Source organism: Apaloderma vittatum, unplaced genomic scaffold, assembly GCF_000703405.1.
Source record: "Apaloderma vittatum isolate BGI_N311 unplaced genomic scaffold, ASM70340v1 scaffold7169, whole genome shotgun sequence".
Classification (NCBI taxonomy): domain Eukaryota; kingdom Metazoa; phylum Chordata; class Aves; order Trogoniformes; family Trogonidae; genus Apaloderma; species Apaloderma vittatum.
This window is the reverse complement of record NW_009734547.1, coordinates 26,930-50,714: the sequence shown is the minus strand read 5'-3', so window position 1 is coordinate 50,714 and position 23,785 is coordinate 26,930. Positions and strand designations below refer to the sequence as shown.

Here is a 23,785-nt window from a genome sequence, read left to right as displayed (position 1 = left end):
CCTTATCGGCTTTTGTTATCGTGATCACAGCTCACCTAGCCATCCTGTATTCTCCACAGATTCTGTTCTATTATTTGGTAGACTTGGTTTAAATTAGCCTGGTTGATTCATGGGGCTCTGAATAAGACTGAAAGCTCTTTTCAGCCACCCATCTTAGAGACCTTCATATTCAGCTATCACTCGATATTCTGGGGCTCTGCCCTCATTTCTAGGTTCACAAGACAGAGCTTTGGTGGTAGCAGCACGGGAACTTATGTTCCCTTGTATTCCTCAGAAACCTACCTTGATGACAGAATATCTAAACGTCTATTTTGGAAAGTACTTTTAAATCAATACCATGCTTCGGATATCATTCTCCTTTGAGTGCTGGGTTTTGTTAATTTATTTTTTTTTTTAGTTCTCATTTGTTTGATTTTTTTATCCTTTTTTTTATTTGTATTTTTTTTCTACTTGTGTTGAGGCTAGAGTGTATTTAGTAAGCATACAGTGGTGTTAGGATTGTTGTTGCTTCTGATCAGAGCACTTCAGCAGAGGCTGGGAGTGGTATTTTACAAACATAGTTATTGCCACGGAGACCATCACCTCTCACCAGCCTTTCTCCATCTGTAATCACGTTATGCTTCCGTGCAAATAGCGCAATTGTCTACACAGAAGAGTAATCTTATGAGAGCATTTAATGCATTTTCAGCCTCTTTTAATGTAATTTTAGCTACAGGAAGCACGGAGAAGAAGTCAACATCGTGTAAACAGCCTGTTTTCCATACATCACTAGCAAGCCATAGGAAATAGCAGCAGATGATGGGCTCATTCCAGTGAATATAATAAAAAAAAGCAGAGGTACCTCTTTAAATGCCTACAGAATCACATTTAGTACTTTTCTCTTGTTATTACAATCTGTATTAACTCCATTTCTTCAGCCTTTCTTGCACTTTTAACATTTTCTCTTTGCATGGCTGCCACAAGTTTTCTATTCTTAAGCTTTTTTTTTTTTTTAATTTCAAAAATATTTGTCAGGCAAAATACTGCAACTGTCAGCACTGCAATGAAGCAACAAAAAGCAATCACTAGAGGTGTGGTTTGCAGGAGATAATTACAAACCCCTGCAGGGCCACAAGGTACAGATGAGTGTTTCTGGTATGGTGATTATCTCAGGGAGGTGCCTTATTGTTATTATGAATTTCTTTCAGCCCTATGTATAAATAATTTATACTAGTAAATTACTTTGATCTCTGACGGAAACTCTAAGTTAGTCTTAGAAACTTCCAACTGGGAGGTTCAGAGACATTGACCTATTCATGTATAATGCCTGAACACCAATCAAGAGACTCTCTCCATCTAAGCAACTTCATAACTTCATTACATTAAAGAGGATGCAATGGAGCAGAACATAAATGACATAGACAGTGCTACTAACACTTCCTCAGCTTAGAAAAGGCTATTTGAAGTCCTATTGAGAACCTGGGCTTTTTAGAGATGACTCTAAGTGGCTCCTGCCTGTCTCATGTTTCTTCTCCTATTTGTCAGTAATCATTTTTGCCTTGACAGTACAGTCTCCTAATGAGCTACAGAGAAAATGTTATTTATGCAGATTAGTCTCATTCGCACTGCAGAATCTGTAACACAGATATATATCTTCTTGATACAAACATTCTCCACATTTTTGTGGAATATATTACAAGAAAGTTGATGCTTGCAGCTTTCTTGGTAAAACAACACCAAAATAATGAGCCACAGCACCTTACGCTTTTTTTCCTAATTGGATCTAAGATCGAAAATAATCCAAACACAGTGAGGTGGGTTTCCAACTTCAATACCTGGTTTTGATTGTGGATATTTGCATAAGCCTAAGAGAAATACGATAGGACATGGTTTACGGGCAAAGACCCAAACCACAATCTTCCCCCAATCAGTATATACATTGGAAGCTCATAATGTTCCTTGTATAGTTTTTGCACCAACCAAAATGTTTTAAAACTGTGGAGTAAACAGGGAGAGCAGATAGGTGGGTTACAAGCTAAATTAGAGCCTTTCAAATTCAGGGAATGCAGGTAATCCCAATTCCCACATTCAATCCCAATTCCCAATTCCCATATTCACAGGCTTCAGAGAGTTTTGAGGCCATCATATTCTGCCTCCACATAGAGATCTCAAATCCAACAAATTCCTTTTCTTGGCACTAAAACCATGAACACACTAAGCCACAAAGGTGTCACAATAGTACTAGCAACAGAATCACACGGATGCAGAAATGGATGACATGGACTGGCCACAAATTCAATGAAGCCACCATAGCAAGTTGGCAGAATCAGTAACCCATACACATAGCTGGGATCTACAACTGGGAAAGCATTGCTTCTCTACAAATCCAGGACAAATAGGGATCCCATTGGGAAAAGGAAACACTGGTTTGCTGAGCTCCCATTTTTTCCTTTAAACCTGAAATTTTATTGCCACAACAGCCATCTTTAACATTATCAGCTTCAAAGGCATTCTGTTTTTGATAAACAAACAGTTAAATATCAAAACAGAAGATTTCTTGATTATACCTATTGCAGGTTTGAAAGACAGACAATCTTTTTCTCTTGTGCTTGCAAATCAGGGATGAGATGACCCGCAATATGAAGATGATTCTGCCACAATTAGGCAAAGGAGTGGGAAGCGAGCAAGAAGCTCTTAAAATTCAGTTTGCAAAAATAGGCTAGAAATAGAAGGTGCAGCAGGGAAGGATAAAGAAGAACTGCAAAGAGAAAGAAAAACCGGAGCTAATGTGTCAGCCCGTTATTAAAGCACTTTTGGAGATTATCACATGAATATAGATGCAACCAAGTAGCACTGTACCCCAAATTCTATGAACTACTTTTGGGATAAAGTACTGAGAACGAATAGGAGAGGTAGATTTCTCCCAATCCTTCTCAATCAAAAGGCTGATCACAGAAGCAGCTATTTCAGACTTGCAAAATGTTAACTATAAAACCCAGTCAATATAACTTAAGGACTTCAACAACTAAACCATTAATCTGACAAGCAGAATAATTCCTTTGCTGTCTAAAAAAATTCATGCTCATGAACAGAGCAGCGATGGTGTTGTACAGCTATCAGTAAAGAGGTGCTAAATGCCTCTGGAGAGAAGGAGGAATGTTCTTAATGACTGTACCCACTACACTTTTGAAGAAAATATGTTAACAAAATAAAATATGACCAGGCAAGTGCCCTATTGTGCGTTTCCTTATTTGAAGATCAGTCTTTATTTTCTGGAACAACCCACTTAGCTTACACAATGGAAATACAGAATACCTGTGATCCAAAGTCTCTCCTTTTTGCTTTAACTACTAACGTTATTTCAGAAGCATAGGTTTAATAGGTTATACCCTCTTTGAAAGTGCAAACTTGGCTCTAAAAGGAAGCTCCTGTTTACATAAAGTGTTCAGTCACAAGCCACATAACTAGCAAATTAAGAAGGAAAGCAAAGTCAAATAGGTTACAGCAGAAGATCTCGGAAAAAACAGGCGTTCTTCAGGCAAAGACCCAGTGGGCTCGTTCTAGATTCTGTGAATAGGGACTAGCAGTGACAACAGGCTGAAGAAGAGAGGGAAAGAAAAAGGTGAACAGAGAACATGAATAGAAGCAAAGGTCCATGAGGTGAGTTTTAAAAGGGAGAAGTTCTAGGGCAGACAGGGAACAACCTGTCAAATGAAGTGAATTTATTAAAGGTGGTATCTGTAGTGATACAGCCATGGTGTAAAATAGGAGTGAGGAAGAGCCAAAAGAAACTGTTTAATTGCATATTCCTTTTGACTGATTTCCCTACTACAGGACTACTCTCTGACTCCTTTGTGATATAACTGCTGCATACCAGCACTACTTTTTGCCTTCGGTTAAAGGGAACAGACCTAGCAGGATCTTTGTGTGGAAATAAAAATCTACTTTTTTTTTTTCTTTCCCCCCTGCTTCTGAATAGTTCTACTTGACACAGAAATTCTTCACAAATCTCTGTCTTGCTAGTGCAGTATATATAGAAAGGCAGTAGACTGCATTTCTTTTAACTGCCCTAATTATGTAGTGTTCTCCAGCACACCAGTAAATCAGACCTGAAAGCAAGTTGGGCAATAATTTGAATCAGACAATATTAATAAAAAATTAACAAGTCAGGTTTCCTCCTTTTAGTCCTCTTTATTACATTTTTAACTGTTTGAAGAAAGCACTTCTATTACTGCTTTCTAAAAAGCAGAGGAAACAGAAAGAGGAAACACTGTTATTATTAGTAGAAAATGACACTTCACGGTCATCAGTTTAAAAGCATTACAATCAGCTGCCTCTTGCAAAATGAGAAACACCATGGTTGAAGCCACTTGAAATCAAAGATTAGCAGAAACGCACTCTTTGGTTTCCAAACAATAGACTGTGCTACCAAACATACCACATTCTTAATTAAACAAGTAGAAAATGAATTTTTTAAATCAACGAGAAAGAGAGGAAAGAATTAAAAGAAACATATATACCAAAATATTATAGCTTCGCTTTATGTAACTGCCTACCCACAAATGCTTGCAGCTGGCTGCTCTGCTTTAATCATTGCATCTCACTCTGTTCTGCCACTTGGCTTCTCCTCAGCTCCTGCCTGATCATATTTCTAAATGTCACTCACGTTTATGCAGGCTAGTGCACAAAACAAAATTAATTTAACTGAATGGCACATTAATATTATTACTTTTGACAGCATGGAAAACTTATTAACTATAGCATGTCACAAAGCTAGTCTTCTAGTCAGTAGCTAAAGTACAACATTAAAAGCAAATGTAATACATTTGAAAGATGTTTTTTTTCCCTGCTTATCAGACACCATGAGGTCAGATCACAAAGCTTTTCCATAATTATTAGAATATTGTATATGCATTGCAGTCACTCTACAAAAAGTCCTTGTGCTTCTGTGAGAGGGTACAGGAAACCACTGTACCATAGCCTTGCTTGATGTGAAAACATCTAAGCATGTTACCTTAAGGTGACATCTAAGTATGGCCCCTTAATGCTTACTTAGTTAACACGGTTTCTACTACCAAGGGTGTCTTAGTTTCCAAAACTGATTGCCTGCAAAGCCTTAAGTTATGGACTGGAATTACAGGATACATCAAAAAATATAAAGGATCGATAGACAGCAGACAAGCATAGTTAAGAATCAAATCAATTACTGTGTTCTTACTTGTAAGATGCAACACTGGATGTGGTAACATATTAAAAACCTGGCATGAATAGAGTCCTTGCTATAATGACCATATATTATTGAAAGACAGAATAAAATGAATTAATGAAAGACAGGATAAACAGATTAAACAAGCCAGCAGGTGGGAATGATTGGCATGACGGCATGAGCAATCATCTGTGGCTGCTGGTAAATTCTGCTGAAATTCAGCAGCCTCAGAGGAAGACTACCAGGTGAATGCACTGCCTCCATTACTGAAGTCTTATAATACATTCCTATTTGTTCTGCGAGAACTACATAGAGAAATTTGGTGGAATTTGTGGACTACCTTTGTAAGAATCCATCTTCTTCCCTTTTCTCTGTAACAGACTACCAAGACAAAAAGACCTTGTACCTCGTACCAGGCCCAGCAACAAATAAATGGTTCTTTTTTCAGTGACACTAGTACGGCCTCGTTCACTCAACTCTTGTCTACAGGTGTCCTCCTTTCTTCTCATCTCTTGCCTGTTGTTGCACCAATTCAGCTTTCATATTCCTCCATAATATCCCTCAGCACTATCTCCAGCTCCCTTCCATGACCCCAATCACAAACTCCACAAAACACAGCAGTCTCCTCCAAAATCATCTAAATTGGCCATTAGGCAAGATGCAGTATGCGATAGCGTTTTAAAACTAGAAACTTGCTGGAGGCAGGCCAAACAGAACATATGAGGACCTGGCACATGCTCAAGGGTTTCCCTGAACAGGGCAAGAATCTGAGTATCTATCCCTTTTAAAGCACTGCCTTCCATTAAATTTATAGGAACCTTCTCAGTGTGCTCCCCAGCTTCCAGGATAACATACAACACAATTCTGTGCCAAAACTAGCTTGTGAATTATTTTCAAAAGAAGACAACAGAGCCACACAGACAGGTTAGGATCCTCACTGCACTGCAGCCACAGTAGCAACTGCACAGCAAGCTGAAAAAAAGCTCTGGCTCAATGACGTTCATTTTTAATAAATCTTAGACCACAAGGGAAATTCCAAAAGACTGGAACAGTGCTAATGTTGTGCTCATCTTACTCAAAAAATGGCCAAATGGTTTAGCAAACCCAGATGAAACTAAGGGAGAACTCATAAAAGTTTGTATTGATGTTGATTTAAAAGATATGAAATAAAATGAATGTGTAGTCACATGGTTTTAAGGTAAATAGGTCTTTTCAACTAAACCCAGGCTCACTCTTTGACAAGACTGTAAATTTGGTTGATGAAGGAAATATGCAAATTTTTTCTTTGTTTTGTTGAAGATTTATTGCTGGTTTTATAGATGTGGTAGACAGTTCTGCTGATAAAGTTAGCAGGTGATACAAAAATTATCATAATGGTAAATAATAATGCAACAGGTTGTTCAGAGAGAAAGTGCTAAATCACTTAGCTGTAACCAGCACACAGAGTACCTTTCGCACAGTCTAACGCAAAAATACTACATCCTAAGACAAAGAATTCAAGACTATTTCTAAGTATCTAATCAATCAGTAAATATATCTTACAAGGCAGTGCCTCCTGCTGAGGATTTAGGGTCATAAGCTACAGGTCATGAATGGCTACTGTAGTGCTGTGAAAATTATCCAGTAGTACAAGCTAGCAAAAATAAATGGTGACTTAGGCTGTCTGGCAAAGATGAAAGGCATACTGCACACAGTTCTTGTGTACATTTTTTTTTTAGTCGTATTTTTTGAGATGCTGAAAACTACAAAGAAATTTAAAAGTCACAGCTCTTACTGGAAAAACTGAGAAAAAGCCTGATTGTGAAAAACATGGGAGATTAATTTCTTCCGCTTTCTGAAGAGAGGACTGGAAGTGACTTGATTATGGTGCATAAGTACTGTAAAGAAAAGAAAGCATCATATATTAAATGGTCTGAATCTACTGAAGAAGGGCATAACAAGAACGAATTACTTGAAGTAGAATCCAGTAACATCCAAATTAATGAAAAAAGTACACATTTTTAGCAGAGAGAGTAACTGCTGAAGCTGTAAGAGGTGTGTTGTTTTCTCCATTTATGAATGTCTTAAAATCACTAACTTGCAAAATCTTCAGGTTTGAAGACCCTCTAAGAGTTCTCCAGCAGACGTGCAAAGCTATCTTCAATGAACGCTGGTCTGCTGTCAGCAGCCCCCTCTTTGAGTCCTTTGTTGGTAAGGTCTCACACAGAATTTTCCAGTTCTCATTAGATGATATAGGGATGTATCACAGGAGACTTGGTTTTGGGGAAATTCCATTAAAAACATGCAGGATAGTGCTGAAAGTCAGGATGCCATAAAGAAACCTGAGCTTTCAGAATTTGCAGTCTATGCCCATGCAGCCAGGGCAAAATACCATGGACCAAGAATTAAAGGGTTTCTAGCTCCTTCCTCCAAACCCAAACAAGGTCTGACTTTTAACCTTGTAAGGGGGTTTTCTTGTGCCACCTTTCTCCCACCTTGGCACAGGGCGATGACTACTATCTCCTGGATGCTCCCTGCTTCCTAGACCGAGTTTGATTATAGAAGGTTCTCAGAAGATCTAGGAGTCCTCCAGGTTTAGGGCAGACAACCTCATCTCATTTAGAAAGATACTCAAGTTGATATGAATTAGTAGTATTTCTAACAAAACAAAGGGTTTTGAAATGGGGGAATTTTGTTTTCAGAAAGAAAATTTTAATGTTAGTTGGTCTAGTCTCAATGCAAATAAACTAGATGAGATTTACAGACCTGTCATGCTCAGCGAATTGTAAGAGCTCATATAGTGGTGCCTTCTGGCAATAAACTCAAGAAATCAATGAACAGGTGGGCTAAAAAGTCTAAGAAACGTGTCCCAATGTTTATACACAAGATATTCACAGTTTTATATGTAGTCATTCTGCTTGAGGGCTGATTAACAGCTAGTTTTCATGAGATGGAATGTATAAACAGGAAGATTTCAGAGCCTTAAATTTTTACATTATGTGACTGCAGTTTGTGCTTGCAGGAACTTATGCCAATTGTAGAAATCTACGGCTGAAATCCAAGCAGGAAACCAATATTCTCCAGTCATTCTGGAACATATGACTGCTGCAGCAAATCTAGTAGAGCTTAATTAAAATCTGTTCTCATTTACAATAATCATATATCAGAAAATATTAATTTTTGGATTTTATGGTTTTAATCATAAAAGTTGTAACTTTCAATACACTAAATGTGCATAGATTTCCTTTAGGCTGATGGATAAAACTAGAAGCATACAGTTCTCCATTGAGAAAGCAACTAACAGATTAGTATCACAGACACAGTCTAAAGAAACAATCATGTCCTTTAAGAGATTTTAAATGATTTAATGATTTAAAGAGTATGTAGAAAAGTATGATTCTATATCTAGAGAAGCATTATCATCTGATATATCAAGTTGTAATGAGATATACTGGGCCTCTCTGAAAAAATAAGAAACTAGTGAAGCATGTGCATATTTGGATGGCACATAAAATTACAGGTGGCTTGTTTTGGAGGGTTTTGATGTATCGTCACATGAAAGTTAAAGAGTGATAGAAGAACAAAACAAAGGGATAAATATCTACTATGACAAGAAAGAAATCATGGATTACAGAAATGTGCTGTGGAAGAACTGCTGCTCTTACTTTGTGTCACAGACCTGTAATAGGTGCACCTATTTCCTCTACAATAAGTACGAACAAAAAAATTAATCAAAATTAAGTGAAATGACCCAAAAACTCTGAAAACTTGCTTGCTCTAAAACATCATAGAAAATTAATGTTAGGCCTAACTGATCAAAGTAACAAATCTGAATGAATTAAAGCACTTCCAGCATAATTCCACTGCTCTCTAACCCTGGGCTGGGCACTAACAGACAAGGGATGTCAGCTGCAGATCTCAGGGCACTCGCATGAAGATGAGCTGCTGCCAGTTTGGAAGCCTGAGGTCCACTTATCAACAGAGATCTTCCTGTTAGTTCTCACACTTACTGAAGAAGACACAGAAAAACGCCAGTAAAATAACTGGGTTCTAGACAACCCAGAAGTTCTGAAGATTACCAGAAGCAGCACCTAAACGTGGCTAAGGATCTAACGGGCAGCTCAGGCGCCCAGTGTTGTCCATACCACTGAGCAGCTCAGTGCCACCTTTTATGCTGGTGGCATCGAAAGTGAATTATAAACCTCAAGTAACAGTAATTGTCTAGGCAATGACTTAGGCTAGAACTTTATGGCAAGGTCTCTGTCTGAGAACAGATGTGAACTCAAGGTCAGCCACAAGTGGAAAAAGGCACTAGAGAAGGGTTCCCAAATTTAGTGACAGTGGAAGTAGCAATAACTCCTGATTCTGTTCTGTCATGCATCCAGCTGATTAAGCAGCAATAACATACCACTTTGCACTCTCTTTCTCACTGCTAGTTTGGAAACTCCTACTTTTTGCCACTATTTCTATAATAGTAATTGCAGACATAATGTGGAAAGAAAATGTCTGGGCCTCCATGTCACTGGATTCCATTTCAGGTATTTCTTTTCATCTGGTGCTCAGCCAGCAAAAAGCACATACAGACAATATCTGGGTCCAAAAGGAGATCAGAAACTAATTTCATCTGCACACTGATGATTGTAGCTTAAAGTGAGTTGTGTTCCGCTCTAAGAAGATGGTAGCAGCAGTAATTCTGTGGCAGTGACCATACTCAAGCCCTCCACAGGAAAAAAAAAAAAATCAGTCTGGAAGCTCTGCCAGTGGAAGAGATAAAACAACTAGAGCACCACCTCATCCATCTAACAAGTGACTCAGCCAACCAGCCATCTGAAACCAAAAGTCCCAGTTAATGCAGTTAAGGGCCGCTCACGAAATTATTGAGGTCTGCACAAAATCTTCCATCACAGAAGATGCATTGTAACAGAATGACATATGTCTGCTCCATACTCAGGTCTACATCTCATACACATGCATACACACAGAGTAAGAACATGCTGAGAAGTGAGGAGGTGGAATGATTCACAAAGTTTGATCTCTGGTCAACACATACTAAAAAGCAACAGCAACCTCAGACTGGAGGCTAAGAAATGCAACTTAATTATTAACTGACTCACTCAGGTGTATAGAAAGATGGTAGAAGTGAGCAAGAAAAAGAAAAGAAAGTCTAAAAGAATAAGAAACAGTCAGCATTTTACGATTTTCTCCATTTATGAGGCCAGTGCTATGAAAGTCTGGAGAGACAGATAGAAAGAGAAGAAATAGTTTGATCTTTAGATAGTGGCATCATTCTTGGCATAAAATTTCTCACTAATGGAATTCTAGATGACAGAGGGGTTAAAAAATTTGGACTGTATAGCACCAACATTACAAATGTTCATGCTGAGATAAGGTACAGAAAAGCATTTACATCTACCTTGTTGATCTCTTTAAGTCTTATGTATGATATACAGTTACCTATGAACATCCAAGAATAATATTTGCTTTGATCTGTGTGATTGAAAGACTAGCCATAATCAGCCCTTCAAAAAAGCCTGTGTGTATCATAGACTGCAAGGTCTTAAAAAATGGAAATGTCAGTTCTCCATTAACCTGCAAGGGAAGAATCCATTAAATGCCAAAACAGAGATATTCTACGAAAAAGACTTTTCCTGCAAGGTCTTCTAACAGCAGCAGCCTGCCCAGAACGAATTAGACATGAACAAGGCTATGCTATTCCAAAGGTTTTTAGAACCTAATTTAAATCATTGTGTGCTGAGTGTTTCTTTTGTTACGATGATAACAATAGCAGAGTAAGCTGCAGAAGGCCACCGAAAAGAAAGAGGAAAGAAGTACAGGGCTGACTGCACTAAAACCACCCAGCTGCAACACCTGTAACACACCAACACCACAGCAGCCAGCATGAGGAATTTCTTTGGCCTTTGGTGGAAGGCTGAGTTTCACGACACAGTTGAACAGCTAACTGCAGGAACAAGTTATCGCTGTCTGTCATCAATTCAGCCTAGAAATAAGACCTGGTAATACCTCCTAAATTCATCTACTCTACCTCATGAAATATTAGCATAAACCCAATAAAAGCCTAATACCACCAAACTGAAAATATAGTATTGTGTTCTAGATTCTAATTGTGATTTCTCTAAAATAAGGGCATTTGGTGCTAATTCCTGTCACAGGTACAATGCAAAGTGCTTCAAATGCCAGTTAAGCTCCTTGTTGAACTAAACTGAAACACAACAGGCTCTGAAAAGAGGTTAAATGGTTACTATGGTAATCTCTGACATGGTCTAAATTGGTGGTTAAGAGCTGACAGAGGGAAAAAAAAAGAAAAAAATGGCTAATCTGTTTCTTTCTTGGATCACTATTCCTAAATCTTTGTCTTTAACCTTTTCAAAAATACATTCTTGTCTGATGCATCTGGTAACCAAGATCTTTTAGTTCTACGTGGAGTGGGCACAACGAAGAGAGGAGACTGGAGTGGTACACTACACCTCAAGCTCTTAGTGAAAAAGTTGTCTTTGTGAGAGCTCCTCTTTCCTTGTGACTCTTAAAATGCTGGCCTCTGTTCTGAAGGTGCTTCTAACGACACTTAGGATGAAGTAGTTTGATACAACCATTTTAGACACTTCCCTTAGTTCCTGATTCTGGTTTGTAACATTGACCAGTTAATTTTTGTCACTGTCGGTTCACAAAGGGAGGAGAGAAATGGAAATAAGGCATTACCCTGGACTACTGCAAAGCTTCTGCCTAGAATCCCAGTAAGAAATTCAATTCCTGCCTCTGGATAATGCATTGGCTGATGCTGGTAGTCATAAAAAAAGTAAGTATGCAAAAGCACGTTCTGTGGCCCCTTCACACCAATGAGCTGATTCTGCAGATGCATTTGCAATCCCTCCCAGGTTATAGAGCTTTATAACTGGGCGTGCTCCACTGTTACAGCTGAATTCCCTGAAATTCCTTCTGCAGCTTCCACACAAAACATCTCTTTATAGTGAAGTTTTAGCACCTTCCACTTGGAGTATACTTCAACCCATGCAAATGACTGATACATCAGCTACCTGAATGAATCATTTGCAGGTATATAGAAAACACTTCCAGCGTCTAAGTGATATAAATTCTGCTTAATTCTTTTTAAGAAGAACTCTAAGATGATTTTGATCCCTCTCAGCATCCTTCTCAAGAGCCTATAAAAACACTGTTCAGAACATTGTTTCCAAATGTCACTGTGTGTTGAACATCCAAGTCTTCTGAACTCCTTGGCTGGTACGACCTCTCTCCTCTGTTAAGCATTTTAAAATACCCTGTATTTGAGCAATAAACCCCCCCACACTAACATTAAAGAGGCAGAGGTTGGGAATTGTCCACTATTCCTTCCTTTGGCCTTGAAACTTTCTACAAGGTCTTTAGGAATATATCTTGTCTAGAATCAACATTAGTGTAATTATTATTATTTTGTGTATTGATCATTAGACGCTTAGCACCAAGTATAAGATCTACTTTTTCAGCATGGTTAAACATCAAGATGCTCTTCCACGCTTCAAAGTAAAATAATAGTAAGTATGTTTTTGACAAATAAGCAATACAAATGTTTCTGATCTCAAAATGAATACTGTCCAGAAACAGAAGGGCCCCAACAGAGCCTGACTTTAATACTATCACTGAACTGCTCCTTCTTGTCTACTGTCCTCTGTATTTGAATTTAATATCTGTAAAGCCAGACAGTCTGAGATGAATCAAGACAAGTTCCCTTTTGATTTCAAGTAAGCCAATTACATCCTTTTTGTTATAACATAAGAATGCCTCTGACCTCCTAAGGTAGGTGTCTCTTCCAGAGAGGGAGTTAAAAAAGAGAATACTCAACAAAGGTATATAGTGGGATTGTCAGCAGTTTGAGTATGAAAGGGGAGAAAAGAAATGCGTAATTCTAATAGTCTGAAACAGTACTGTAACCGCGCTACTTAAGTCATGTGGTTTAACCTTTAAAATCATAACATTTCAACATCTGCAGTTACAAGACGGAAACCAACTAATTAACTGCTGAAGTATTTCATATTGGGCTTGCTTATTCTCAAACTTAAGAACTTCTGTTTTGCTCCCTGTATATACAATGTTGAACATGCATTTAACATTGTGCATCTACTATATGTAACTCTGCCACAAAACCAGAAAATTACCTCCCCTCCCTTAGATTTAACATTTCAGAGTTTTATTTGGGTGTAAGAAGAAGTGAACTTGAGAAAAATTGAGAAAACAGTGATCCGATACAATAAATAAAAGAGACTTCATATTTTAAAATTTGTCTGATGCTCTGACAGCATCTCCACAGGGATAATAATACTTTCTTTCGCAAAGCACTGTGCTATCTGCAAAGCTATATAAAAACTAAGTGTTATTATTAGAGATGGGAGAGGCCTATTAGATCATCTGTCCATCTCTGACATAGCAAAAAATGACAGTGATTTGCTGGTGTGATGTGACAGTGACATTTGTAAAAATGCCCCTTCCTTTTAACTCCCTGAAAATTTCAGTGCGGAGGATTAAATAAGCCAGGTGGTTTACTAACTTTGTCAGTCTCCAACTTCTATAAAGCATACAGAGATACCAAATATACCCAATTTCAGGCTCACTTTTCCAACTCCTTCCTTCAACTTTCATTTTTCTAACAGCAAGGAAAGAACAATCCTCATGAATACTACATATCCAGCTTCACAGAACTGGTCTTCCTCTTCCCAGCTGCAGAGCTCTTGCACCTCACCCCTTTGCAAGTCAGTACTGTAGCATCTCTCCTGCTTGGGATTGCGCATCATGCTGGAGAGAAGCTGCCGTGCATCTCGGTGGCGTTTTCCAGCAGGCTTCAAACTCAGAAGTCATGTACAAAACATGCCCATCACAACCCGATGTCATACCAGCATGCAACCTATCTGTGGTGGATGCCTGATCAGTTGATGCAGAGCCTTATGTGATGGTTGTTGTAAGAGGTTTGCTGGTGGATTCTGGCAGGGTGAAGATCCTTCTCCTCATGTTGTAAGACTCTACTTCTCCACTGCTTTCAAGGGAAATAATTGTTTCTGCTCCTCCTTATATTCCCTAAAACTTCTTGAAATGTTTGCTACAACAGGTTTTCAATTTAAGTGCCAATATAACAAAATGTCTGGAGGGAAATCAGTTGAAGTATTCAGAAGATGACTCTCAGTATGATTCACACTGCTGCGAGCAAAGAAGAGGTCTCTCTAGCCTTCTGTAGTGGAGTGATAACAGATATTGGATGCAGTGTGTACTCAGATAAAGTTAATGGCAGTGACATCTGGTAGATGACACAGAGGAGCAAACTCTTATCATCTGTTTTTTAACACTCTGTGCCCAAACCATTATATGTGAGAGCTAGTAGAAGTGAATAACCTTTCAGTACCTACCACTCTTCCTTTCCATGCTCTCAGTCATATGAGACTGAAGGACTACTAGATAAATCACTTCCACATATTTACAAGGACAGAAGAGCTAAGAGCAGCCAGGGAAAAACGACTCAAGGTACACAGCTCATTAGTAGTGGCCTCCCCAATATTCACCAGTCCTTAAACAGGCTTGTACATTCCCAAAGCTCTCTCACAGCCATAACAAACGTTTACATAAAGTATTGTACCTTCAAAGTACTTCACCAATATGAATGTATTATTAAGGCCTTTCCCTGAAGAGAATACAGTGCCACAGAGATGCCATTCAAATGGCTGGGCTGTGAGAGGTAGAACACCAAATATTTCATCAAATCTTCATCCTCGGCCATCAACTGCAAGCCAATTTAGAAAAAAAGGATGGAAAGTACAGTGGAGTTCTATGAGTAAAAAGAAGAGCATAACAATTTTGGCCTCTACGACTACAGTGTTAAATAAATTGTATATTCTGTGATGTGCATCAACTGAATTTGATATAAAGTAAAATAAAAATAAGATTTTTATACTTAGTTTGACCTGGATGGTTCTTTCAAAGTGACTGGTGACAATTGCCACCGATGTGCTTTGGTATACTTCCTGTTTAAGGGTTGTAATAAGAAACATTAAGGATAGTTTGTCATCTGATACTTAACTGTCAACATGTCTAGAATTCTAGTTATCACTAGGTTCTTGAGAATTGAGAAACCTAAGTGTTTTAAGGGCAAAAAAGGAAAGAAAACATTCACTCTTCAAATATTGCAGACCACATATAGACATGCTTTTCAAGGACAAAATCACTATGCAACTATAACATACAGAATAGTCTACAACAATTTTTTGGTAGCAATAGAATTACATTTGTCATGCAGTTTTGGATGAAATCCAGTTGCTTAGATTTTCATTTGTTTTTTATCAGGTTTTCTCACAATTAGTAAGCCAGATCACCACATGATTTTCCTGATCACTACCAGGAGACAGGCATGTGCAGTACTGTATTTGCTAATTCTGAAGCCAGGGTACTGCTTGATCGCAGCTGCCAGCTGCTTCTGCTGTGTCAGCTGATAACAGGTTTATGGGGACAGGACCTCTCCTCCACCTTTGTCCCCCACTTATTACCTCCTCTCCTAGAATTTATCTGGCATCTTTGCTGCTGAGCAGAGGTTGGAAGAGCAAAGCTGGTGAGGTATTTGGCAGTAGTCATATATGGAAATCTGAATATTTCCTGGGAAACACAGCTCTCAAACCACTGACAGATGTTACTCTCTTGGTTCTTGGTAACGCTTTCTTTTTCTAAATTGGGCTAAGCAATTCTTTGAATGACGTTCAGCACATATATGACAAAGGTAGAGGTTCTATAAGAGAGCAAAAATAAGTGAAGACCTTTTGGATCAAATACATTTACCTAACTTACATCTTGACTAATTGGTTTCTGTGAGGTCACTTTTTATTTGTACCATAAACTCAGGAGACATTGTAGGAAAGCTACAATTAATATACAGAAAACTAAGATTAACAAAGTCTCCAACCAACTTAAGATGATATTTTTCCACATTTATTGGGTACTTCTCATGCTTATGAGCCTAGACATGAAAAAGTGGAACAGGAGACCTTCTCTATTCTGAAAAAATTGTTTTTCAGAATGTTTTCGTAGGATGATATTGCCTACCTTCTTATAAATAAAAAACCCACACATCAGTAGCAGCTTTATAAAAAGGCCCTATCAGAATCATAGAATCATAGATCATAGAATCATAGAATGGCGTAGGCTGGAAGGGACCTTAGAGATCATCTAGTCCAACCTCCCTGTTTTGGGCAGGGATGCCACCTCTCGACTAGACCAGGCAACACATGGGGACTGAGCGGGAATCAAACTCGCAATCTCGGTGTTGGTCGTTGTTGTCAGCACTGCGCTCAAACCACTGAGCTAACCGGCCCCCAAAACTTGAAAAAAATGAAAATTCTTTTTCTGTATATGTAGTACCTGTAATCTGAAGAAAGGTGAGGGTAGAAGCTCAAACAGGAACTAAGGAAAGCTAGTTTTGTCTAGTTAACATGATTCTCATGCAACTATATTTGCATAGACAAATGAAAAAGACATGGAGAAATACACATCTGTCAGTTCACTTGGGCTCTGAAATCACAAATAAGGCTCAACCTAGGTTTTGTCCCTACTGCAAACTATTCAAAGTCCTTGTAATACTCTTCTAATATCCAAATACTTTGAGAATTCTTTCTTTTAATTACTTTATTTTATTTTGATAAAAAGTTCCTTCCAAGTCAGAATGCATTTCTGGAAGTAGCTCACACTGTATTTTAAACAAGTTTAACATAATTTTCTATTAGCAGGACATGAACTTTATGAAGCAACCAAGGGACTGAGTCAGGTCTCACTGTGGATGTGAGCCAGAATACTCAATTGTTCTATGCCAGAAGACAGGTGAAATCCCATGCTAACCTGTGCCGAGTTATCTGTCACCTGCATATGGGGATATCATTGTTTATGTTCTAAAAGCTTGATGTTACACTAAAAAGGTGAAGGTTCAGTTCCTCTTTGTGTACTATTTGGCTTCTTTTATGTATTTTGCAACAGAAAACCATGAAACACTTCAATATCACACACAGTAGGGCAATAAAAGTCCAGTTTGATACTTAATAAAGTTTGGAAGGATTAATATGCTCTGATTTCACATTTCTACCTTTCTGGTATGCTGAAGCTTTAAAGGAATAGGGCCCTCGAACTGAAAAATTCATTTTTAACTTTTTTTCTGATTTTCATCTTTAGCTCCAAGAGTGGATGAAAAATACGCCATGTAGCTTGGATACCAATGTCACATGCAATAAAAGAGCCCTGCAAGTTCTTTCACTACAAAACAATGCAATGCAGAATAGTCTCAAGGTAGTAGTGGTTTTCAAAACAATAAGCAGTAGAAGAAAGCCATCTGAAATCACAGTCTTTAAAAACAAACACTCAAAAAGGCAAGACTGAAATCTATCATTTTTGAAAATGTGAGAAGGATGCATAGCTCAGCATCTGCTGAATTTTTAACAGTGTGTAGTCTAAATCAAATATTCAGGTTTTCATCACTTCTATTAAGGCACGTTTTCATCCAGAGACTGTGCTGTTAATTACAGAAACTCAGGTTTGAACCCAAAGCAGTTTATTAGCTAAATCAGACAATGAGTGACTGAGACTCAGATTCCTTCTTCTCCCACCATAGAACTGAAGTACACTGTGCATTCTGACTACTATGAGTGGGCAGATATTATCTAGCAATCAAAAGGAAAAATAAAGTAAAACTGAGTACAAAATGGTCTTATACAAAGAAAAAGGTGGATGTGCCAGTATGAACAACCTCACAGGATGCACAATTTAGTGATGAAACATTTCCAAAAAGTGTATTGTGTACTTGTAGCACTATACCTACTAAATAATGAATCCACAGGATGTTGGCACAGAGAGGAAAATAAAAAAGGTGATTAATATTTAAGTGAGATGCCATTCCAAGGTCTTTGTCAAATGCATAATTCCAATCAATGGATATTACCGCATAGCAACTAAAAAACCCAGTAAGGTATTTCAAAGAAAACCTACCATTATCTTCATGCACAATAAGAAGCCTTGAGATGCAAACATTGAGAATGATTAAGGTCACAAAGAAGCCTAAACATACCCTGCTCTTATAATTCAAATGCAAATTCTATGTCCCCAAACCACACCAATTCAAGAAAAAGTCAAACTCATGAAAACTTTCTTAATATGTTGCATAAAGTATCAGAAAGATTGAAAATAGGATTAGCAAAGGAGACTGTACCATTCAACGAGTATTGGAAAAGATGTTTATCAAAAATTTATCAGGCGAACTAAGTCTGAGAAATGCTGATAACAGATGGGAGCTGTCTTCGAAAAAAACCCCACTGCCAATTTGACTTTCTTTAGCTGAGGAAAAAACTTGTCCTTGGGGGAAAAAAAAAAAAGAAAGTCTGATTTTTCTTACCTCTTCCTTCTCTGCACTTTGCAAGTCCCTCCACTCCTCAGTGACGTGACCAAAGTCCACTGTGTTCATTGCAACCTTATATTCTCCGATGATATCGTGTTTGGAGAAACGATCAAAGTCATAAACTGCCATCACTAAAGTTTTTCCACCCAGCTCGGAGTATGGCACCTGCGAAGAAGACAAAATGACAAACTCCGTATCTGACACAATAAAGATCAGTCCACTCCAATGCAAATCTATTTCTTTGGCTTATCAGCTGTCATCTCAGGTAAATTGAACTGCAGAGAAAATGATGAGGTGTATTTGTTTCAGAGCCACCAGACGCAGTATTTTTTGAGACCAGGCTCTGGGACTCGACAGAACAATGTGGCAGCTCACTCATCACTCCTTGGTTTTTTTCTCATTCTACTTCAAATCATTTTGTGGGTGATGAAACTGAAACAAGAAGCCCAATTATTTGCACTGAAGATACATGAACTTTTCACACAATGGTGTCTTTTCCTCAGTAAATCAACTGTCATCACTCAGAAATAGGTAGCTCCCAGCCTGATGAAAAAACGGAACTGGCATACTGTATCTGACATGAAGTAACTAGACAGTAAATAGTTCCCTTACAGTACCACTACCTATCACTTACCAAGGCATATTTTTCATTATTATACTTTTCACACTGTAGACACTAAGGTGCTTTCTAAGTCACAGTGTATACCTAGAAATCATGGTGGTATAACACCAAGCTTTGACTAATTCTCCAGCTGTTCTGATGTGTTTGGGACAGATGTTGTGGGTTAGGATGCTTATGAATCACATTTTTAATATTCAGATGAAGATGCACAGTTCAGGCAAGCTGCACTTGAGGGGTCGTCTGGAGAGGTCTGATCTAGGGATTGTTTGGACTTAAACTGAACACTTGGTCAATTTAAATATATTCTGCAAGTATAAACAGTTTCCATGGGCTTCAGTAAACATTCCTCTATTAATTATCTATATAAAAAGAGAAATGACAGCGTGGCATTATCATTGACCTTGTTAACCCACATATGTTCCAGTCTGTTTAAACTCTAGGACTGTTGTCTTTTGTTCAGTGTGGCTTCAACTTGCTTTTAAAAATACTTACTAAGATGAGTAGCTTCCTTAACATGTTAAATAGTGCTTAAAAGAAGCTTTTCAAGTTAAGAGCTAGCTCCAGCTCCATTACTGAGTAGAGTGGGTACAGAGTTGCATACTGTAGTAAATACTATAGCAAAATCTATTTTGATTCCTTAAATTATTTGTAGCTTCTAAAAGCTATTGAAGCCAAATACATGTGGAAGGTAAAACTCTAAATAATTTCACTTTTATTTTTAGGCAGACTCAGAACCAGAAGACAAACGTTCCAAACTTTCTTTCTCGATTAGTTTACAATAACACCCGGTGGTATTGTAAATGTATGTATCTTGGTCATTTGGAAAGCATGAAAAGACTACGTTTATCATTATTTACTTTTTTAAATCATTGAGCTGGCTTCACTAAAGCTTATTTTAGCTATCTTCCTTTTTGAAGCAGATCTAGTGGCAGCTATGTCTACAGCAGCCTCAGCCTCCAGCTTTGTTTAGCACTACCAAGGATGTCCCCAGCTCTTGTGAAGGATTGCTCCCTCTCCCTGCTTTCTCCTCTCCTCAGAGACACTCAGCCTCTTGACTTAACCTTGGCAGACCTCAGTAGAAGGGCACGTACAGGAGTGTTTGTCAGGCACAGACTTGTTGCTCCTCTAGATATGAACCCTCTTCTTACTTTGGGCCTGAGGAGGAACACCTCCCTCTGCCAGAGTGGCCTAGTCCAGCTAGGATTTCTCAGTTCCCTTTTGGGCAGCACAGTGCAGGTATACAATCATAGAATCATAGAATGGCCTAGGCTGGAAGGGACCTTAGAGATGATCTAGTCCAACCTCGCTGTCATGGGCAGGGACGCCTCTCAACTAGATGAGTCTACTCAAGGCTCCGTCCAGCTTGGCCTTGAACACCTCCAGGGAGGGGGCAGACACAACATCTCTGGGCAATTTATTCCAAAGTCTTGCAGCCCTCATACTGAAGAATTTCTTCCTAAGGTCCAATCTAAATCTATTCTCCTTCAACTTAAACCCATTTCCCCTTGTCCTCTCACTGGACACTCTTGTAAAAAGTCCCTCCGCAGCCTTCCTGTAGGTTCCCTTCAGGTACAATTCGGGCAGCTGGAGCCTGACAAACACCCACACCCTGGAATGGCAACACGGAGGTCTGGGAAGTAGAATTGAAAAGGTGACTAACACAGAGAGTCACCAAAAGAAGAGAAGGAATGAGATCCAGGGCTCCTTTGCAAGACAGCAGAAACACAACCCATTTCATCCCTGCTGGCCCTGCTCTGGGAGGGGGCTCACAGCTGCGCTGTGGGCTCGGGCTGCCTGGTGGGTGGCTCTGCTGAAGCGAGAGATGGGAGGAGATGCCAAGAGAAGCTGTGCACCACCTGATCTGGGCCACAGGAGTAAGGCTCTGACCAAGCAAAGGAGATATTGCCAGTAGTTCCCAGGGAAGTTAACTCTTAGAGCTGCAGCGCTGGTTAAGCAGCCGCTTGTCTTTTTCATTGTACTCCCCAGAACAATGATGGTACATGGCAATGCCCCATCAGTTTTCTCTTGAGCATGACCACAGTATCCAGGGGCTGGTCAGTACCATACTGGGATGCACCTAAATGCTCTGTCAGGTCTTGCACAGAGAGCAAACTCTCTTCTGGAGCATAAAATTTGAGTATTAAAGATGTGATTCAAAAAAAAAGTGAACACTATCACCCAGGAGTGGATGATCTGATTTATAATGTGTGGCTTCATCTTAGTTGACAGCATTATTGGTTCTTTCTTTTCTTTTGTGAGCTGCATAGGAATTTGTAATTTATAACTCTGTTTTCTTTTAAATACTCTCTTAGGAAAGCTCAAGGAAAAAAAAATATTCCCCACAAAAGATTACTTTTATGAACATCTTCAAGGGAAAAAATAAGCTTATATATGCAGTAGTAGTTCTGGCCTCCAGGGATATCTTTCTCATTGAATGATTACATAGCCTGAGTCTTTCACTGTTCCTGTTTTCAATCTGTAGCTGTTATTATAAGATTGGGCATACAGAGAAAGGCCTAAAGTAACAGCAGAGGAATGTCTATTAGGAGAAGCCCTATGAAATACGCTGTAAAATATTCCTTTACTGTATTTAGTTAAGGCTATAGTTTTAGAAAAGCACTATTGATAGATATTACTGGAACAACTTAACTACTGCAGCGTAAGGCTTAACTACATTTGTTTAATTTGTTATTAAAGCTGAGACATGGCTTCTTTTCATATGTAAAGTAACATGGCAAAGAATTGCTATGACAAAGTCTAGCAAGATTAATCTGCCATATTGTCCTTCATCCATTTACCTTCCTTGAGTTTTAATTTATTTTTGACGGGAAAAGAAATGGTATACTGAAATTCATAACTCAGACTACAAAGATATTTTTTAAAAAAAGCTAGTCTAGTGAAATTTACCTGACATTTATCAAACTGTCACTGTATTCTGACTTTCTTGTAAGTTCTATCCAGTCATAAAATATGGATCAGATTGTCATACATGAGGATAACTGAAGTGCCTAAAATCAAACTGTGCCTTTTATGCCTATTGAGGTCTGACTCTATGTTATACCATTTTCATTGCAAGACTGAGTATTACAGGTTTCTACAATATGAAAAATTGCTGTTCTGCAGTTACCAATTAAGACATCTAAGTTTGTTCCCAAGCATGAGATACATAATGATTAAATAAGCAAGTGCCAATAATTATAAAAAAAATACCTTGAACGTAAATTGCTCATTGAAAACAGGGTTAAGAGTCTTTCTGTGGACTTTTGTCTCATATTTTTTCTTCTTATCAGGCAGCAGGAAAACTTTCACATAGGGATCAGATGTACCACCCATGTCTAATGCAGGCAGCTCAGCTGCTTGAATAATCCCAACCAGAAGCTGAAGAGGCAGAAAAATAGCAGAATGAAATTTCAAATAGATATTTACAAAAAAAAATATAACAGAGAAATACACATGCAGATTCTATTTCTGGTCTACAAAAAACTATTCCTCCCACCAACCCCCTTCAAGGAAGGCAAATGAAACAACACTATAGACTTTAGAAAACCAATTACGGCAGATGCAGACTGTACAAAGGCTGTTTTTAAGCAGAAAAGAGGTTTTCAAAGGGCAGCTGATTACAGCTAAATACAGACTTCATCTTTTTAAAGACTGCAATCAAATAACTTTCAATTGCTCTCTCCTCTTGTGCATTATTTTTCTATGCTGGGCACCATGAATAGAAATCACATTATTAAACAATCAAGAATGTCTAATTTTGACTACAAAATTATAAATCCTCAACACGTAACCTTCCCCCCAACAAAACAGAAAAAGGTGATATTTGAAATGTAAATCCTTAGGCAGAGCTTACTGAAAACAAATGGATCTTTAGTCTTCCTTATAATTAACTTGTCTTGCTATGTACACAAATGGGTTTAGGTAGTATAGGACAGCATTTTCAGAGAACACCCCATGAAAACTAACCTGAACTAACAGAAACTAACTGAATTTGGTGACAGAAAAATTAGGATCTTAAATCCCCTATACACTTTTAAAAATAAGACTGAAGCACATTTGAAACTTGTAAATTCTTTGGCCATTTAAGTGTTATAAATGAAAGGTTATGTGGTGTTGTTACGTTGTTATGTTATGTTTTGTTACGCTATGTTATGTTATGTTTCTATGTTTGTTATGTTATATGTTATGTTATCCAGACATTCCAGCCTGCATTAGCTCTCATCAGCATAACAGAGCTGAGAGAAAGAAAATACTTTTAATCTTGTTTCATAGACACAGAACTAAAGTAAACATTCATGTGATTCTTCAAGGTCATTCTGGAGACAAGATATTAAGAAGTGGGAATGAAATCTGAGAATATTTTCTTCTAAATCATTGCTGCAGTCACAATATATTTGCTTCTCTCATGGATGAATTGTTCAAAATTGGAATAGAAGCCCTAACAACTGGAATACTGAACAATATACTCAATCTAGGAAAGAAGCTTCTGGCTTCTGAGAGATTCCTCAGTTTGACTTATTTTTACCATTTTTAAATTCATAGTATGGCCTGCATGCTTTCCCACCTATAGCACTCTTAA

General features: G+C 38.3%; 1 protein-coding gene across 1 annotated transcript in view; it reads right to left on the bottom strand.

Annotated features, from left to right (window-relative positions):
- Positions 1-23,785, bottom strand: part of LOC104279132 (synaptotagmin-1-like) — a gene marked incomplete at its 3' end in the record, with an annotated part of 49,332 nt that overhangs the window by 2,672 nt on the left and 22,875 nt on the right. The window contains exons 4-5 of the mRNA XM_009876319.1: positions 22,417-22,584; positions 18,582-18,749 (exon numbers count right to left, since the gene is read on the bottom strand). Coding sequence (XP_009874621.1) covers positions 18,582-18,749; positions 22,417-22,584 — 336 coding nt within the window. The remainder of the gene's footprint in view (positions 1-18,581; positions 18,750-22,416; positions 22,585-23,785) is intronic.